The sequence below is a fragment of the Pongo pygmaeus genome, chromosome 5 (genome assembly GCF_028885625.2).
Source record: "Pongo pygmaeus isolate AG05252 chromosome 5, NHGRI_mPonPyg2-v2.0_pri, whole genome shotgun sequence".
Lineage (NCBI taxonomy): Eukaryota > Metazoa > Chordata > Mammalia > Primates > Hominidae > Pongo > Pongo pygmaeus.
The window spans coordinates 107,815,129-107,835,369 of NC_072378.2; the positions used below are offsets into that span (position 1 = coordinate 107,815,129).

The 20,241-nt window shown below is 37.9% G+C and overlaps 1 protein-coding gene across 3 annotated transcripts in view; it reads right to left on the reverse strand.

Moving 5' to 3' along the window:
- SEC63 (SEC63 homolog, protein translocation regulator) overlaps positions 1-20,241 on the reverse strand; it is an 82,761-nt gene that overhangs the window by 11,905 nt on the left and 50,615 nt on the right. For all 3 annotated transcript variants that reach the window (XM_054489975.2, XM_063667049.1, XM_054489977.2), the window contains 6 exons: positions 19,349-19,503; positions 17,911-18,058; positions 14,164-14,246; positions 10,327-10,386; positions 9,971-10,144; positions 166-324 (listed from right to left, as the gene is read on the reverse strand). In XM_054489975.2, coding sequence (XP_054345950.1) covers positions 166-324; positions 9,971-10,144; positions 10,327-10,386; positions 14,164-14,246; positions 17,911-18,058; positions 19,349-19,503 — 779 coding nt within the window. The remainder of the gene's footprint in view (positions 1-165; positions 325-9,970; positions 10,145-10,326; positions 10,387-14,163; positions 14,247-17,910; positions 18,059-19,348; positions 19,504-20,241) is intronic.

The following is a 20,241-nucleotide window of genomic DNA, read 5'->3' on the forward strand; positions in this document are numbered from 1 at the left end:
ACCTTGACTACCATTCCTTAAAAACGTTCTTCAAAGTAATAAAATTATAAAATATACAGATATTATTTAAAGCAAGCAAGCGAGCAAGCAAACAAATGAACAACAACAAAACCCAAAGCTATCATCAGATGTATAATTCCAATTATTTAAACCTATAAGGCTTACTGCTTCATCATCTTTGTTTTGTTTTTCATCTTGCTCTCTATCAGAGTCTCTGTCACTACCATCATCTTTCTCACTTTGGGAATCTCTATTGGTTTCTTCTTCTTCAGAATCACTGCCCTTATCTGAAACTTCTTCTTCATCTTCCTTTACTGCAGCTTCCTAAAAGGAAAAGGCAAACACAAAGATTCTGCATATCTCAATGAGCACATATCAATCTGAATCCCTGAAGTTAACTTATTGTCAATTTAACTAAACTGACTCGATGACAATTTCACTATTCATATACAATTTTTTAAAATTATAAACATTCCTACTTATAAAGATGTGGGAGTCAGACTAAAGAGTTTAATATCTGGCTAGTCTGTCTATTGTTAGTTATTTTATTCATTCTTCATAATTTGTCAAATAAAAGTATTTCTATTTGCAAAGCCCAATAACACAAAGGCTAAGATGGTTCTGCTTTCAAAAACATCAATCATATTTTATTTAAGGAAACAGGTAGTTTATAGAAAAGTATAATTTTGGGGCCAGCCACAGCGACTCATGCATGTAATCCTAGCACTTTGGAAGGCAGAGGCAAGAAGACTGCTTTAGGCCAGGAGTTCAAACCAGCCTGGGCAACATAGCAAGACCTGATCCCTTAAAAATAAATAAATAAATGAAATAAATATATATATACACACATATATATATACACACACATATATATATATGTATATATATCACTAGGCATGGTGGTACACATCTGTAGTCCCAGCTAGTTGGGAGGTTGAGGTGGGAGAATCACTTGAGCCCAGGAGTTTAAGGCTGCAGTAAGCCATGACCATGCCACAGCACTTCAGTCTGGGTGACAGAGCAAGACCCTATCTCAAAAAAAAAAAGAAAGAAAGAAAAGTACTCCTTTGGAAGTACAGAATCACTTTCTTTAACTAACAGGGTATGATGCAGTAAGGAAAGGCAATATCTCCAGCAAAATACTAGCTCACTTTAAGAATTAAGAACAGCAAATTAAATGCAAAGAAAGCAGAAATAGGTGGGACGTGGTGGCTCATGCCTATAATCCCAGCACTTTGGGAGGCTGAGGCAGGTGGATAATTTAAGGTCAGGAGTTTGAGACCAGCCTGACCAACATGGTGAAACCCCGTCCCTACTAAAAATACAAAAAACAAACCAACCAACAAACAAAAAAATAGCTGGGCATGGTGGCACATGCCTGTAATCTTAGCTACTTGGGAGGCTGAGGCAGGAGAATCGCTTGAACTTGGTAGGCGGAGGTTGCAGTGAGCCACTGCCTGGGTAACAGAGCATGACTCTGTCTCAAAAAAAAAAAAAAAAAAAAAACAGGAGAGAGAGATACAGAAAAAGAAACTCAAAAGTTGGTTCTTTGAAAAGGCTAACAAAATTGATTAAACCCCTAGGAAAGAATGATCAAGAAAAAAAAAAGAATAAAAATTACCAATATTAGGAACAAAAGAGGCGTAACTATATCCAACAGATATTAAAAGAAAATTATGAATGTTATGCCAACAAATTTAATAATTAAGAGGAAATAGACAAATTCCCTGAAAAACACAATTTGCTAAAATCAATAAGAAAAATGCAGAATATATATTAAAGAAATAAACTCCACGAATAACTCCCTTTAAAAACTCCAGGCCCAGATGGTTTCCCTGGAGAATTCTTCCAGAGACTAAAAAACAAATCAAAGCTTACACAAATTCTTCTGAGCAAAAAAGGGAATACTTCCTAGCTTGATTAATAATGCCAGCATAAATCTGATACAAAACCTGACAAGGATATCACAAAAAAAGAGAATGTCAAACCAATATTTGCTCTTAAAAATAGATGTGAGAATCCAAAGAAAATACAGTAAAATCCAGATAAATATAAAAAAGGATACTAAGTTATGACCAAATGATATTTGTTCCAGGAATGCAGGGATGGTTTCAAATTTTTTAAATCCATCAATCTAATTCAACAGAAAGGAAAAAAGTGGAAAAAAAAACCTTTAATGAAATTCACTATCTGCTAGTGATAAAAATGCTCAGCAAACTGGAAATAAAAGGAAACATTTCCTTAACCTGACAAAGAATAGCTACAAAAAACTTACACCTAACATCACATTTAGTGGAAAATAATGTTTGCTTTCTTCCTAAGACCAAAAATAAGACAAGGTTCCTATCATCATCACTCTGAATCAATGTTACACTGAAAGTTCTAGCCAGCACAGTGAGGCAGAAAGGAAGAAAGAAAGGGCATAAAGATTAAAAAGAAAAAAGTAAAACTGTCTTTATTCACAGATGGCAACATTGTATATGTAGAAAATCTTTATTAAAATGTCTACAAATAGTTAGAATTATTGCCAATAAGACTCTCTGATACAAGGTCAATATTTAGAAGCAACTATTTCTATACACCAGCAACAAACACCGAATAAAAATTTTAATGACATTTACAGTAATACCAGAAAGGATCAAATACAAAGGAGTAAATCTAACGAAAGATGTGCCATACCTCTGCCACTGGAAATTACAAAACACTGCTGAGAAAAATTAGGGAAGATCCAAATTAATGAAGATAAACCACAATCATGAATAACAAGACTCAGTATTGTTAACATGTCAATTCTCCCCATAATGAACCATGGATTCAATGCAATACCAATGTAAATTTCAGCAGCTTTTTAGGGGGGAAATTGTTAAGCTTATTCTAAAAATTGGCAGGAAACGTAAAGGAATTAAAACAGTTAAGAAAATTTTGATCAGTAAAATAGAGAGTTGGAGCACTTACACTACCATATTTTAAGACTTAACATAAAGCTACAACAATTAAAACTGTATGGCACTGGCATAAGAATAGACAAATAATCAATAGAATGAACTAGAGAGTCCATAAACAGACCTACAGTATCATCTGTTTTGTTTTTTTTTTTAATTATACTTAACGTTCTGGGGTACATGTGCAGAACACGCAGGTTTGTTACATAGGTATACACATGCCATGGTGGTTTGCTGCACCCATCAACCCACCAGCAATCCCTCCCCTAGCCCACCACCAGCCGACAGGCCCCAGTGTGTGACGTTCCCCTCCCTGTGTCCATGTGTTCTCATTGTTCAACTCCCACTTATGAGTGAGAACATGGCGGTGTTTGGATTTCTGTTCTTGTGTTAGTTTGCTGAGAATGATGGTTTCCAACGTCATCTATGTTCCTGCAAAGGACATGAACTCATTCTTTTTTATGGCTGCATAGTATTCCATGGTGTGTATGTGCCACATTTTCTTTATCCAGTCTATCATTGATGGACACTTGGGTTGGTTCCAAGTCTTTGCTATTGTGAATGGTGCCGCAATAAACATACGTGTGTATGTGTCTTTATAGTAGAATGATTTATAATCCTTTGGGTATATACCCAGTAATGGGATCGCTGGGTCAAGTATTCCTAGTTCTAGATCCTTGAGGAATCGCCACACTGTCTTCCACAATGGCTGAACTAGTTTACAGTCCCACCAACAGTGTAAAAGTGTTTCTATTTCTCCACATCCTCTCCAACATCTGTTGTTTCCTGACTTTTTAATGACTGCTCTTCTAACTGGCGTGAGATGGTATCTCATTTTGGTTTTGATTTGCATTTCTCTAATGACCAGTGATGATGAGCTTTTCTTCATATGTTTGTTGCCTGCATAAATGTCTTCTTTTGAAAAGTGTCTGTTCATATCCTTTGCCCACTTTTTGATGGAATTGTTTGTTTTTTTCTTGTAAATCTGTTTATTTTCTTTGTAGATTCTGGCTATCAGCCCTGTGTCAGATGGATAGATTATAAAAACTTTCTCCCATTCTGTGGGTTGCCTGTTCACTCTGATGATAGTTTTTTGGGTTTTTTTTGTTTGTTTTGTTTTTGCTGTGCAGAAGCTCTTTAGTTCAATCAGATCCCATCTGTCTATTTTGGCTTTTGTTGCCATTGCTTTTAGTGTTTTAGTCATGAAATCTTTGCCCATTCCTATGTCCTGAGTGGTATTGCCTAGGTTTTCTTCTAGGGTTTTTATGGTTTTAAGTCTTAAGTCTTTAATCCACCTTGAGTTAATTTTTGTATAAGGTGTAAGGAAGGGATCCAGTTCCTGCTTTCTGCATATGGCTAGCCAGTTTTCCCAATACCATTTATTAAATAGGGAATCCTTTCCCCATTGCTTGTTTTTAACAGGTTTGACAAAGATCAGATGGTTGTAGATGTGTGGCATTATTTCTGAGGCCTCTGTTCTGTTCCATTGGTCTACATATCCGTTTTGGTACGAGTACCATGCTGTTTTGGTTACTGTAACCTTGTAGCACAGTTTGAAGTCAGGTAGTGTGATGCCTCCAGCTTTGTTCTTTTTGCTTAAGATTGTCTTGGCTATGCGGGCTCTTTTTTGGTTCCATATGAAATTTAAAGTAGTTTTTTCCAGTTCTGTGAAGAAAGTCAATGGTAGCTTGATCGGGATAGCATTGAATCTATAAATTACTTTGGGGAGTGTGGCCATTTTGACAATACTGATTCTTCCTATCCATGAGCATGGAATGTTTTCCATTTGTTTGTGTCCTCTCTCATTTCCTTGAGCAGTGGGGTTTGTAGTTCTCCTTGAAGAGGTCCTTCACATCCCTTGTAAGTTGTATTCCTAGGTATTTTATTCTCTTTGTGGCAACTGTGAATGGGAATTCACTCATGATTTGGCTCTCTGTTTGTAGTTATTGGTGTATAGGAATGCTTGTGATTTTTGCACATTGATTTTGTATCCTAAGACTCAGCTGAAGTTGCTTATCAGCTTAACGAGATTTTGGGCTGAGATGATGGGGTTTTCTAAATATACAATCATGTCATCTGCAAACAAATACAATGTGACTTCCTCTTTTCCTAACTGAATACTCTTTATTTCTTTCTCTTGCCTGACTGCCCTGGCCAGAACTTCCAATACTATGTTGAATAGGAGTGGTGAGAGAGGGCATCCTTGTCTTGTGCTGGTTTTCAAAGAGAAGGCTTCCAGTTTTTGCCCATTCAGTACGATACTGGCTGTGGGTTTGTCATAAATAGCTCTTATTTTGAGGTACATTCCATCAATGCCTAGTTTACGGAGAGTTTTTAGCATGAAGGGCTGTTGAATTTTGTTGAAGGCCTTTTCTGCATCTATTGAGATAATCATGTGGTTTTTGTCATTGGTTCTGTTTATGTTATGGATTACATTTATTGATTTGCGTATGTTGAACCAGCCTTGCATCCCAGGGATGAAGCCAACTTGATCGTGGTGGATGAACTTTCTGATATGCTGCTGGATTCGGTGTGCCAGTATTTTATTGAGGATTTTCGCATCAATGTTCATCAGGGATATTGGCCTGAAATTTTCTTTTTTTGTTGTGTCTCTGCCAGGTTTTGGTATCAGGATGATGCTGGCCTCATAAAATGAGTTAGGGAGGATTCCCTCTTTTTCTGTTGTTTGGAGTAGTTTCAGAAGGAATGGTACCAGATCCTCTTTGTACCTCTGGTAGAATTTGGCCGTGAAACCGTCTGGTCCTGGACTTTTTTTGGTTGGTAGGGTATTAATTGCTGCCTCAATTTCAGAGCTTGTTATTGATCTAGTCAGGGATTCGACTTCTTAATGGTTTAGTCCTGGGAGGGTGTATGTGTTCAGGAATTTATCCATTTCTTCTAGATTTTCTAGTTTATTTATGTAGAGGTGTTTATAGCATTCTCTGATGGTAGTTTGTATTTCTGTGGGATCGGTGGTGACATCCCCTTTATCTTTTTTTGTTGCATCTATTTGATTCTTCTCTCTTTTATTCTGTATTAGTCTGGCTAGTGGTCTATTTTGTTGATCTTTTCAAAAAACTAGCTCCTTGGATTCATTGATTTTTTTGAAGGGCTTTTTGTGTCTCTATCTCCTTCAGTTCTGCTCTTAGTTATTTCTTGTCTTCTGCTAGCTTTTGAATTTGTTTGCTCTTGCTTCTCTAGTTCTTTTGTGATGTTAGGGTGTCGATTTTAGATCTTTCCTGCTTTCTCTTGTGGGCATTTAGTGATATAAATTTCCCTCTACACACTGCTTCAAATGTGTCCCGGAGATTCTGGTACGTTATGTCTTTGTTCTCATTGGTTTCAAAGAATATCTTTATTTCTGCCTTCATTTCGTTATTTACCCAGTAGTCATTCAGGAGCAGGTTGTTCAGTTTCCATGTAGTTGTGGAGTTCTGAGCGAGTTTCTTAATCCTGAGTCCTAGTTTGATTACACTGTGGTCTGAGAGACAGTTTGTTATAATTTCTGTTCTTTTACATTTGCTGAGGAGTGTTTTACTTCCAATTATGCTGTCAATTTTGGAATAAGCGCAATGTGGTGCTGAGAAGAATGTGTTTTCTGTCGATTTGGGCAGGAGAGTTCTGTAGATGTCTATTAGGTCCGCTTGGTCCAGAGCTGAGTTCAAGTCCTGGATATCCTTGTTAATTTTCTGTCTAACATTGACAGTGGGGTGTTAAAGTCTCCCACTGTTATTGTGTGGGAGTCTAAGCCCCTTTGTAGATCTCTAAGAACTTGCTTTATGAATCTGGGTACTCCTGTATTGGGTGCATATATATTTAGGATAGTTAGCTCTTCTTGTTGCATTGATCCCTTTACCATTATGTAATGCCTTTCTTTGTCTTTTTTGATCTTTGTTGGTTTAAAGTCTGTTTTATCAGAGACTAGGATTACAAACCTTGCTTTTTTTTTGCTTTCCATTTGCTTGGTAAATATTCCTCCATCTCTTTATTTTAAGCCTATATGTGTCTTTGCACATGAGATGGGTCTCCTGAATACAGTACACCGATGGGTCTTGACTGTTTATCCAATTTGCCAGTCTGTGTCTTTTAATTGGGGCATTTAGCCCATTTACATTTAAGGTTAATATTGTTATGTGTGAATATGATCCTGCCATTATGATGCTAGCTCGTTATTCTGCCCCTTAGTTTATGCAGTTTCTTCACAGCATTGATGATCTTTACAATTTGGTATGTTTTTGCAGTGGCTGGTACCAGTTGTTCCTTTCCATGTTTAGTGCTTCCTTCAGGAACTCTCCAAGGGCAGGCCTGGTGGTGACAAAATCCCTCCGCATTTCCTTGTCTGTAAAGGATTTTATTTCTCCTTCGCTTATGAAGCTTAGTTTGGCTGGATATTAAATTCTGGGTTGAAAATTCTTTTCTTTAAGAATGTTGAATATCAGGCCCCACTCTCTTCTGGCTTGTAGGGTTTCTGCCAAGAGATCTGCTGTTAGTCTGATGGGCTTCCCTTTGTGGGTAACCCAATTTTTCTCTCTGGCTCCCTTTAACATTTTTTCCTTCATTTCAACCTTGGTGAATCTGACGGTTATGTGTCTCAGGGTTGCTCTTCTCGAGGAATATCTTTGTGGTGTTCTCTGTATTTCCTGAATTTGAATGTTGACCTTGCTAGGTTGGGGAATTTCTCCTGGATAATGTCCTGAAGAGTATTTTCCAATTTGGTTCCATTCTCCCCGTCACTTTCAGGTATACCAATCAAACATAGATTTGGTCTTTTCACATAGTCCCACACTTCTTGCAGGCTTTCTTCGTTACTTTTCACTCTTTTTTCTCTAATCTTGTTTTCTCGCTTTATTTCATCGAGTTGATCTTCAATCTCTGATATCCTTTCTTCTGCTTGATCAATATGGCTATTGATACTTGTGTATGCTTCACGAAGTTCTCGTGCTGTGTTTTTCAGCTCCATCGCATCATTTATGTTCTTCTCTAAACTGGTTATTCTAGTTAGCAATTCGTCTTTTTCAAGGTTCTTAGCTTCCTTGCATTGGGTTAGAACATGCTCCTTTAGCTTGGAGGAGTTTGTTATTACCCACCTTCTGAAACCTACTTCTGTCAGTTAGTCACATTCATTCTCCATCCAGTTTTGTTCCCTTGCTGGTGAGGAGTTGTGATCCTTTGGAGAAGAGGTGTTCTGGTTTTTGGAATTTTCAGCCTTTTTGGGCTGATTTCTCCCCATCTGCGTGGATTTATCTACCTTTGGTCTTTGAAGTCAGTGACCTTCGGATGGGGTCTCTGAGTGGACGTCCTTTTTGTTGGTGTTGATACCATTCCTTTCTTTTTGTTAGTTTTCCTTCTAACAGTCAGGCCCCTCTGCTGCAGGTCTGCTGGAGTTTGCTGGAGGTCCACTCCAGACCCTGTTTGCCTGGGTATCACGAGCAGAGGCTGCAGACCAGCAAAGATTGCTGCCTGTTCCTTCCTCTGGAAGCTTCATCCCAGAGGGGCACTCGCCAGATGCCAGCCAGCTCTCCTGTATGAGGTGTCTGTTGTGGGAGATGTCTCCCAGTCAGGATTCATGGGAGTCAGGGACCCACTTGAGGAGGCAGTCTGTCCCTTATCAGAGCTCGAATGCTGTGCTGGTAGATCTGCTGCTGTCTTCAGAGCTGCCAGGTAGGGATGTTTAAGCCTGCTGAAGCTGTGCCCACAACTTCCCCTTCCCCCAGGTGCTCTGTCCCAGGGAGGTGGGGTTTTATCTATAATTCCCTGACTGGGGCTGCTGCCTTTTTTTCAGAGATGCCCTGCCCAGAGAGGAGGCAATCTGGCCGCAGCAGCCTTGCTGAGCTCAGCATCATCTGTTTTACAACAAAGTGCTATTACAATTTACTGAGGAAAGAATGACCTTTTCAATGAATGGTGATGGTATAAGTGGTTCGTATCCCCTACCTTGCACCATTAATGAAAAGTTAATTCAAGATAGGTTTATCAACTAAGGTAATAATGTTTCCAGAAGAAAACAGAAAAATACCTCCATGACTTTGGAACAGAGAGGATGTCTTAATTTTTAAGACACAGAAGCATTAGCCATTGATGAAAGATGACCTCACTGATGAAAAAAAGAGACTAATGAAATTGACCTCATTAAAATAACAAACATTAGAAGCTACTAATAAGAGTAAAAATGTAGGACTCTTATCCAGAATATATACAGAATTCCTACAATTTCAGTAACAAGACAAACAACCCAAGAGAAAAAGAAGTTATCCAAATGGCCAGCAAGCATATGAAACGGTGTTCATCATCATTAGCCAACAGGTAAATGCAAACAAAAACCACATAAAGAGATATCACTACAGATCTGCCAAATGGCTAAAAGACTGGTAAAACCAAGTGTTGGTGAGTAGGTAGAACAAGACTCTCACACATTGTAGGTAGGAGCATAAAATGGTACAACTTTGGAAAACAGGCTCTTTTAATGAGTTAAGCATGCACCTACTTTATAATCTAGCAATTCCACTGCTAGGTGGAAAATGGCTGTCCACAAAATGCCATGTATAAGAATAAGCATAGCACCCTTTATTCATATTAGGTTAAGAACTACAAACAATCCAAACGTCGAATCACCACAAAACAGGTAAATGTGGCATATTCATACAATGAAATACTATACACACACACACACACACACACACACACACACACACACACACACAGAATGAACTACTGCTACAAACAATACAGAGGGATTATCATGAACATAATGCTGAATGAAAGGAGCCACACATAAAATATGACACTTATATGACCTTTAAGAATAGGCAAAACTAATCTATGGCGATTACAGACAGAATAGTGGGAGGTAGAGGGATGGGGAGATGGATAGAGGGCTCATTGACTGAGAAGGGCACAAGGGAGCTTTCTAGGGTACCACGGGTGCATAAATATGTAAAACTTCTGAAGCTGTACACGTTAAGATTTGAACATTTTAGTGTTTGTATATTTTAGCTTAATAATGATAATAACGATAATAATAAACTTACATTCCCAACGACTCCATTTGCCTGCTTTTGTTTCTGTTGCTTTGACTGTGGTAATAGCACAGGTGTAGGTTTTTTTTTTAAAGGTTTCTTTTTTTTTGATTTAGCAGTTTTCTTGGGTCCTTTACTCTTCTGTTGCCATCCTCCTTTTGTCCTGTTCTTGTTAGTTTCACCCTGCTGTGAATCATAACACGTCACACTCGTAAGTTATAGCAACAGATTCAATTGAAGGTTGTAGTAATTTTTAGGTGGAAATAGCTAAACTGAATTACTCTCCCAGAGCAATATAAGTCAATTGGAAAAGTAAATAAAATATTTCTTTCACTAGGAAAAATAGGTTCGGAAACCCAAGTTTTTACCCCATCTTCTGCTGGCTGTTCCTCTGCAGCACAGATGGACTGCTCCTTTTCAAATACTTCCTGGGGGGGCGGCAAGAAGAGAAATACAAAATCTGTCAACCTATATTTATCTTTCAGACAAACAAAGCAATCTTTCAAACTGCATTTTTATTAAGTATTTTTAACTGGCTACAATTGAGGAAGAAGGAAACGTTTAGCAATTACTAGCTGATGAATGTGTGCCTATGCAGGTAGATACCTTCTAAAGTATCTCACATCTGTCTTGAACAAGTTTAAGTACAGTCTACTCAAGTTTACAAATGCAGTAAGGATACATACAGTAAAAATATTTTTCTAAAATTTCACTTTTATTCTAATAGCAAGCAAACATTGAGTATTTTAATGTTATGAGAATATATACTATTTTCTGCATTAAAACCTTGACAATATGTCAGTGTGATGTGCAAAATAACAACAACAAAAAAAACGCTTGAGACTAGTATTAGTTTATTCACTATTGTCAGTGATACTGCTTATTGGACCTGAGACCTGAGACTAAGAACTGAATCATCACAGGTGGAGCACGGTGGCTCATGCCTATAATCTCAGCACTTTGGGAGGCCAAGGCAGGAGCATAGCTTGACCCCAGGAGTTTGAGACTAAGATGGGCAACAGAGCGAGACCCCATTATCTACTAAAAAAAAAAAACCACCAAGAAAATCCACATATCCTAAAGCTATATCCATCAACCATACAATCCATTTAGAATCAGTACAGAACCAATAAATTTAGGATTTAAGTCCCAGTAAGCATCTATACTAGAAGACGACATGCAGGCTGTGTTTAATAAACTCCCTAGAATTATTAAAGCTAACAAGTAAAAACAGTTATAATTGTTAGGCTCTATACAATAAAAACAGCCTAATTCAGGAGTCAACTCTGAACAGTCCACACCACTTGCCTTTTTTTTTTAAAACAGACAGTGGTCTTGTTATGTTGCCCAGGCTGGTCTTGAACTCCTGAGCTCAAAGGATCCTCCCACCTCAGCCTTCCAAGTGGCTGTGCCACTGTGCCTGCCCTGCCACCTGCTTTTTAAAACAAAGCTTTACTGGAACATGACCACACCCATCTGTAAGTTCAGTAGTTGCTACAAACACTGTATGACTTATAAAACCTAAAATATTTACTATCTGGACGTTTAAAGAAAAAGGTTGCCACTCCCTAGTCTAATCATATCATAACTTCCTCCTTTCACTTATTAGCTGGGTTCTGATACTTGATTATTCCAAGGTACAGTTCATACAAGAATGGGAAGATAAAAACAATTCTTTTCTTTACTCCAGGGCAGTTCCATTCTTTTTCTACCAATTACTCCAGAAATGTCAATAGTTCAAGACCAAATTTTTGCTCATTTTTCAGGCTGGGAAGTCCAAAGGATATGGGTAGTCTAGATTTGGATTCTAAACTCAATTTTAGCATTGGTTTCAGTTCCTCTTCTCCCAGGAGGCAGCTCTCTCACCTAGAGTCCACAACAAATGCTTCCTTATCACTTGCTATAGTAAAACCAACATCTTTGATTCAATATATCCTACTACAAAACGTGATTTTCAGGCCGGGCTTGGTGGCTCACACCTGTAATCCCAGCACTTTAGGAGGCTGAAATGGTAGGATCACTTGAGGTCAGGAGTTCAAGACCAACCTGGCCAACACAGTGAGACCCCCCATCTCTCTAAGAAAAAAAAAATATTATGTTTTTCCTACCAGCAATTTTAGGCATGGGATATAAATGTGGCATGTATTTCTTGCAGATGCTCAAAAACCTCAGAGAAGGAAGCTAAAATCTACCACTAGTTGAATAAATTGAGTCAAAATACTACAGTCTCTACCAGTTGACTCAGGAGAAAATATAAATAATAGAAACTGAAAGCCAGGCATGGTGGCTCATGCCTGTAATCCCAGCACTTTGTGAGGCCAAGGCAGGAGGATCCTTTGAGCCCAGGAGTTTGAGACCAGCTGGGCAGCCTACAGAGACCCGTACCTCTATTAAAAAAAAAAAAAATTAGGCCAGGCATGGTGGCTCATGCCTGTAATCCCAGCACTTTGGGAGGCTGAGGGGGACATATCACTTGAGGACAGGCATTCAAGACCAGCCTGGGCAACATGGAGAAACCCCATTTCTACTAAAAATACAAAAAATTGGCTGGACATGGTGGTGCACACCTGTGATCCCAGCTACTCAGGAGGCTGAGGTAGGAGAATCATTTGAGCCTAGGAGGCGGACGTTGCAGTGAGCCGAGACTGCACCACTGCACTCAAGCCTGGGTAACACAGTGAGACCATGTCTCAACAAAAAATAAAATAGGCCGGGCGCAATTGCTCATGTCTGCAACCCCAGCATGTTGGGAGGCCAAGGTAGGTGGATCACTTGAGGTCAGGATTTCAGGACCAGCCTGGCCAACACAGTGAAACCCCATCTCTACTAAAAATACAAAAATTAGCCGGGCGTGGTGGCACGTGCCTGTAATTCCAGCTACTAGGGAGAGACTGAGGCAGAAGAATCACTTGAACCTGGGAGGCAGAGGTTGCAGTGAGCCGAGATTGTACCACTGCATTCCAGCCTGGGTGACAGAGCTAGCTAGACTCCATCTCAAAAAAAAGATGAAGGAAATATATGCAAAATGATTGGACTGGATTTAACAAAAAAGCATGAGACAAGTACCAATCTACATTTAAGTGCATATATGTACGTATGCACTATAAAGATCCAGATGGTAAATATGAGCATGGAGAAAGACAGAAGACACACAACAACAAGATTATGCATTCTGGTCATTTGAGGCTGACAAGGGGTTTTCCTAAAGAAAATGAGAGAGACGGGCTGAGCGCGGTAGCTCACGCCTGTAATCCCAGAACTTTGGGAGGCCAAGGCAGGTGGATCACCTGAGTTAAGGAGTCCAAGACCAGCCTGGTCAACATGGTGAAACCCCATCTCTACTAAAAACACAAAAATTAGCCAGGTGTGGTGGCATGTGCCTGTAATCCCAGCTACTCGGGAGGCTGAGGCAGGAGAATCACTTGAACCCAGGAGATGGAGGTTGCAGTGAGCCAAGATCACGCCATTGCACTCCAGTCTGGGAAACAAGGGTGAAATTCCATCAAAAAAGAAAAAAAAAAGAAGGAAGGGAGGGAGGGAGGGAGAGATGGAGGGAGGGAGGGAGGGAGGGAGGGAAGGAAGGAAGGAAGGAAGGAAGGAAAGAAGGAAATGGGAGAGAGAAGGGATCCATGACAAAAACATCATTTAGCTCTACAGGTATACATGCATTAGGCTACATACAGGGATGAGCCTCAAAATGAATCATCTCGAAGTGGTGGAATTTTAGGTAGTTTTAATTTGTTCCTATACTTTTCTGCATTGCTTAAATTTTTTCCAGACAACATAAATGTTTCACATTATCAGGAAAAAAAAATGTCATTTTTATTGTAATTCTTAAATTTTGAAATGAAAAATAAAAGAGTCAATTCTCTATAGAACTGACTAAAAAGGAATAGGTGATGAAATTCTCATCAGTAACAACTTCTGTATAGCACTTCACAGCTCAAGAACTATATCCACATTACTTTGTTATGATTATGTTTTATAGAGAATTAAACTATCACACAAAGGATTATTTTCCAGGTTTTTTTAGTGTATGTGAAAACTGTCTCATGAAAATTAATTTAAAATTTCAAAAGAGTTAATAGAATTTGCAAAATCAGATCTTGGTATTACAACAGTTTTGACTTTGAGAATGAGGGAAATAAATATAAAAGCCTTGACACACAACTCTTAAAGCATAAAAATACAGATAGACTACTTACAGCCATTGTTTGCCTTGTCAACTTAACCAACACTGTAACTAAGGATCCTACTGTGATGTTGTTGCTATCTTCATCATCTAAAACTGTTAAGATGGAAGGAAAAAAAAACAGCAAAAAATAAAAATCAAGTTCTATGTTAATGAAAACAGCAAAACTTAGCTTACCCAAATTAGTTTGGCACTTCAGTATTTCAAGCATATTATATTTTAAATTTGTTAAAAAAATAACTGATTGACTACTCTGTATAAGGCTCTCCAGTAGATGCTTTTAACAATTAATTCATTTAATCCTTAAAATAGCTCTACAAAGTATTTCCACTTTCAGAAACTGAGGTTTAGCCAGGGTTGGTGGCTCATGCCTGTAATCCCATCACTTTGGGAGGCCAAGGTAGGCGGATGGCATGAGCTCAGGAATTCGAGACCAGCCGGGCAACATGACAAAACCCTGTCTCTACAAAAAATACAAAAATTAGCCAGGCGTGATGATGCACGCCTGTAGTCTCAGCTAGTCGGGAGGCTGAGGTGGAGGATAGCTTGAGCCTGGGAGGCGGAGGTTGCAGTGAGCCCAGATCGTACCACTGCACTTCAGGGCAACAGAGTGAGACCCCATCTCAAAAAAAAAAAAGAAACTGAGGTTCAGAAATAAAATAAAATACCCAAACCCACACAACACCTGCATTTGCACACTAAGCTTCAAACCCAGGTTTTTGAAAACACAGTATAATGTGAGACCTACCATAACACAGCTGTCTCACAGTGACATAAAAATAGGGTTCTGTCACCCTATTAAACTGTGCAAACCTTACATTCACAAGATTTTACCTGTATGATCAATGTCTGCCTGAAAAAAATAATGAAAACTAGTATTCCTAACCACACTAAAGAGACTTATTTTTTTAAAGGCAAGAACAAATATATCCTCTTTACACTAGAAAGCACTTTTGAAAAAGTATTTTTTCAATAAATGGTACTAAATACATGTTTTTGCAATTATTTAATTTTTAAAACTATATTTCCCACACATATCCCCAAAAACTCTACTATAAAGTTAATAAAACAAAATAAATAAAAATAACTCAAATATACCTTCCATTCAAATGTGATCATTAATTCATTTTTTTCTACAGATTTTATATGTAAGATAGTTCTTACATGTTTTTACCTACAGTTTTAAGTTTGTTACGTTTACTTTTCATACTGGTCTGGCATTTACTAACATACCATCAGTTGAAAAGAATGGCCTCCAATAAACTACAATTGCTATCTCCATTACTGGCTATAAGGTGCAGCAGCTGGGTATCAACAAAGGGTATAATATCCCTTCTTCACCCTGGAAGTCTCCATTATCAAAAATCAAATCTAGGCCACATATTCATCTACATTTTTCATTTTGCACAGCTGTATGTGCACAAGCACGCCATGTGAAATAACCACATGAATGCTGACCTGCTGTTTGGTGCTTTAAAGTGAAGAAAAGGACTACAGGAGATTCTGTTACAGATTCTAGCAAGGTAGGGAAGGAGATCCACCATCTCCAGCATTATTACCATGCAGATGCCCGTTTCCTGCTTCTATACTTCTTCTACTCCTCCTTCACCAACTATAGCACTATTATTACGTAATTAGGCAGCACTGTAAAAATATAAATAAACTGTCTACACAAGATGCTGTGGAGTGGAACACATGGTAATATTTGTCAGTGAGGCTGAACACTCTTAAATTTCTACTTTCTGTAAGAAAATCTCTTCTAATATTCATTTTTCTAAGAAGCATGTACTTTTGGCCAGGCATGGTGGCTCACATCTATAATCCCAGCACTCTGGTAGGCTGAGGTGGGTGAATTACCTGAGGCTGGGAGTTCGAGACCAGCCTGGCCAACATGGTGAAACTCCGTCTCTACTAAAAATACAAACATTAGCTGGGCATGGTGGTGGCACACGCCTGTAATCCCAGCTACTTGGGAGGCTGAGGCAGGAGAATCACTTGAACCTAGAGGTGGAGGTTGCAGTAAGCCAAGATAGTGCCACTGCACTTCAGCCTGGGCAACAGAGCGAGACTGTCTCAAAAAAAAAAAAAAAAAAAAAAAAAGAAAAGAAAAGGGTATACTTTTAACAAAGTATCTCTAAGTCCCAAAATTTTTATTTGGACAGTTTCATTAAATCAGCACAGTCCTAAATACAGCTTTTAAATTAGTATTTTTAAAGTCTGAAAACTCATGGCCCCACAAGGCAACCCCAACTCCTCACCAAAGCAAACCAAGCTTTTACAACACATATGCTACACTCCAGCCAAATTGAAACCAGACTGCACAGTTTGCCTTCCTTTCCCAAACATGCCAATCTTTGGCAGCCATTCACCTCTCCTCAATTCCTATTAGAATACAAGCTCAATAAGCAGAGGCTATGTCTTACCACTGCTTCCCCAGCACCTAGAAGAGTGCACAGCATTCAATATTTGCTGTATAAATAAATGGTACAACGTCTGTGTCATTCACTTTAACACTCAGCATATGTTATCTTGGTTTGTGTGTGTGTATGTGTGTGTGTTTTTAATTTTATAAAGACAGGGTCTCACTATGTTGCCCAGGCTGGTCTCAAACTCCTGGGTTCAAGTGATCCCCCTGCCTTGGCCTCCCAAAGTGTTGGGATTAAAGGCATGACACCACTGGGCCCAGCCCTTATCATTTTTTAATCCTATTGCTTCAACTAGACAATAAGCTCTCTTTAAAGACACAAACCAGGCTCAGTGGCTCACACCTATAATCACAGCACTGCTGGAGGCCAAGGCAGGTAGAGCAGTTGAGCCCAGAAGCTCGTAATCAGCCTGGGCAACATGGTGAAACCCTGTCTCTACTAAATATACAAAAAATAAAATTAGCCAGGTATAGTAGTGTGCACCTGTAGTCCCAGCTACTCAGGAAGCTGAGGGAGGAGGATTGCTTGAGCCTGGGAGGCAGAGGATGCAGTGAGCCAAAATCGCACCACTGCACTCCAGCCTGGACGACAGAGTGAGACCCTGTCTCAAAAATTATTTATAAATAAATAAATAAAATAAAGACAGAAACCATTATTAATACATCCCTGTATTCTTGGTAACTAAAAGAATGTTCTCATAATAGTAACTTAGCAAATGTTAAAGCTCAGACCACCACCACAATGAAAGAATGGAGCAGATAGTCTCTAATTCTCTCAGTATTCTAAGACCATTCAGATATTGAAATAGAAACACAGGGCAATTATATAGGTAGAAAAACAGCCTTTATTTTCTTCTGTCAAAGAAAATATAGAGATAGGGCAAGAAAAACACATGAAATGTGGCATAAAACACAGTAATTTCCAATATTTAATTAACATAAATAAGTTGGGTTTTAAAAATTTAATTTTAGAACTAGGCAGCTATTTCTTTCATACTAATAATATACTTCAAATATCTCATTCTTTTATTATGCCTGGAAGTCTTGATCATTCTTTGGAAAGTTAAGAAATTGCTAAAAGTTGAACTACAGAACAGAGTGCTCAGACTTCATCCCATTATGAGGGTAATAAAAGTAGGACTCTATCAGTGTTCTCAAACTATTAGGTATAAATCATTTTCCAACATAGTAAATCTGACAGGTAAACTACAGTTCTGCAAAGTTTAATAACAAGTTACGTTATTAAGTACAGTGTTTTGAGAATCCTGAGTCAAATAAATGAGAATCAATCTATCAAAAGGGAAGCAATGTTCAATAGAGAAATCTCTCACTTACCCTGTGATTTTATATCCATGGTCACATATGGAAAACTCCCAAGGACAGCCATAACCTCTTCATATTTTTCATCTTCAAGGAAGTGCAGTAGAGTGTGACGATCTGATTCTTTTAAACTCACCAAATCCTGGATAGTTTTAATTTTATACTGAATAAAAAAAAAAATACATAATTCCCTAACTCACAAAGCTTTTCATAAAAAGAAAATTACTCACATGTTAACCACCACAAAATCCAGCAACTTTTAGAAAAATGTTGATTAATGTGTATTTCAAAGCACAAAATAACGATATGGCATTTCATGACCTTTTTCTCCAAGAAAATTTAAATTAAGAATTTTTAAATTATAAAGTTAACACAGGCTTATTTTTTAAAATTAGAAAAAATAAAGTTGGAGGGAAAAAATAAGAATCTTGACTCAACCAAGAACTTTGTCAATTGATGTCCTCAGTTTATTTTCAATTGTATTAACAAAAACCTTTAATTAGCAATTAATAGGTTTACTATTAACAAACCTTTAATAATAAACGTTTACTTTTACCTAATAAAGTAAAAATAAACCTCAATAAAGGTGCACCTTCAAAGTTTTACTATGCAATATTCTCATTTTTGTTATTCTTAAAATATAGCTGTTACTGCAGTAATATCCATCTTGGCAAAATGGTTACTTAGGAGCGTGTTCTTTAATTTTCCAGGTGTTTGGTGCTAGTTATTTTTCACTTTCAAAGACACAGATTAGATCATGAGGCATGTAAAATCTCTGCTTGTAGATTCTGAAGTTTTTAATTATGACTTAACATATAATCAAATTTATAAGGGGAACAGGAGTACTTAAATTTCCAACATGCATTTATTAATTCTACATTAATATACTATCAAATCCAATGTCTATTCTCTGCTAGCTTTATCTATCATATACAAAATAATGTTTAAAATCTCCTACTAGAATTGTAACTTCAGTTTCTTGTATTTCCTCAAGTTTTTCATTTACACAAATTTTTGTTATACCTTAAGATTCATTATCATGTTTATACTACAGATTATATATTCTAAATAATAACTGTCTTTATTTGATTTATTAAATGTTTTTGTTGTTCATGTTTAACCAGTAAACAATTGCCCAACCTTAAGCCAAGAATAAAATGACTGGAAAGTAGACAGTACATTTATTTTTGGTAACATAATATAAGGAACTAACTGTTGATTTTTTAAATGCACCAACCCCCAAAATAGTAAAACTACTTACAGTAGTAAAATACTATAAAACAGCTACCTAGTCAAGAAAATGTTAACAGAACCACCTGAGAGAAAGTTTTAGAATAAGACATTCTAAATTTAAAAAATGCATAGTGACCATTTCCAGAAAGCTTTTATTCATGTTACCTTTAAGTGACAGGACAAACTGCTGAAAACTGACTTTAAAGTAGCAAAGAATTACCTTCTTATGATTAGAAACCCGTCTAAGATTGTCCTCTTCAATATGAGGGAGCTGCAGAAGGGGAGACTTAAATTGCTGAAGTCCCTGAACGGCCATCTGAGAAAGCTTCATGCAGTTTTCTAGGGATGCCAAAGTTGGAGCACGAAACTCCCTTTCTTAGAGAGAATAGGAAAAAAAGAAACAGGGCTGCACTTTTTACATGTTCAGGAGTATACAATTCATCACAAAAACAAAATTCACACTAAATCCTTAACACCTCAAATTTGAGGATCATAGTAAGATTTTCCTTTAAAAGTTACCAGAGAAGACACTAAAAATATACAAACTTGATCTAATGAACATTTTCCAGCAACAACCATTGATTTAAAAGAAAAATCATTTGCCTCACCTCAAATAATAGTAAATTATCAGACATTAACAGTATCACCAACATATGACACCATGACAAGAACCAACATCACCCATAACAACAAACCATAACCATTATCCTTTTTTGAGGGCATTCCTTTCCATTACTGACCACGAACCCCCTCATTCTTTTCCTTCCATACCCAAAAAAAAAAAAAAAGGGCTAGGTGCCTGTAGGCATGTGGCTCATGACTGTAATCCCAGGTCTTTGGGAAGCTGAAGTGGGAGGATTGCTTAAAGCCAGGAGTTGGAAACCAGACCAGTCTGGGCAACAAAGTGAGATCCCACCTCTACACAAAATGTGAAGTTAGCTCCGTGCTGTGGTATGCACCTGTAGTTCCAGCTACTTGGAGAGCTAAGGTAGAAGGACTGCTTGAGCCCAGGAGTTTGAGGCTGCAGTGAGCTATGATTACCCTACTGGACTCCAGCCCTGATAGATGCTGTCTATAATTAATTAATAAAAATTACATGACATATGAATCACT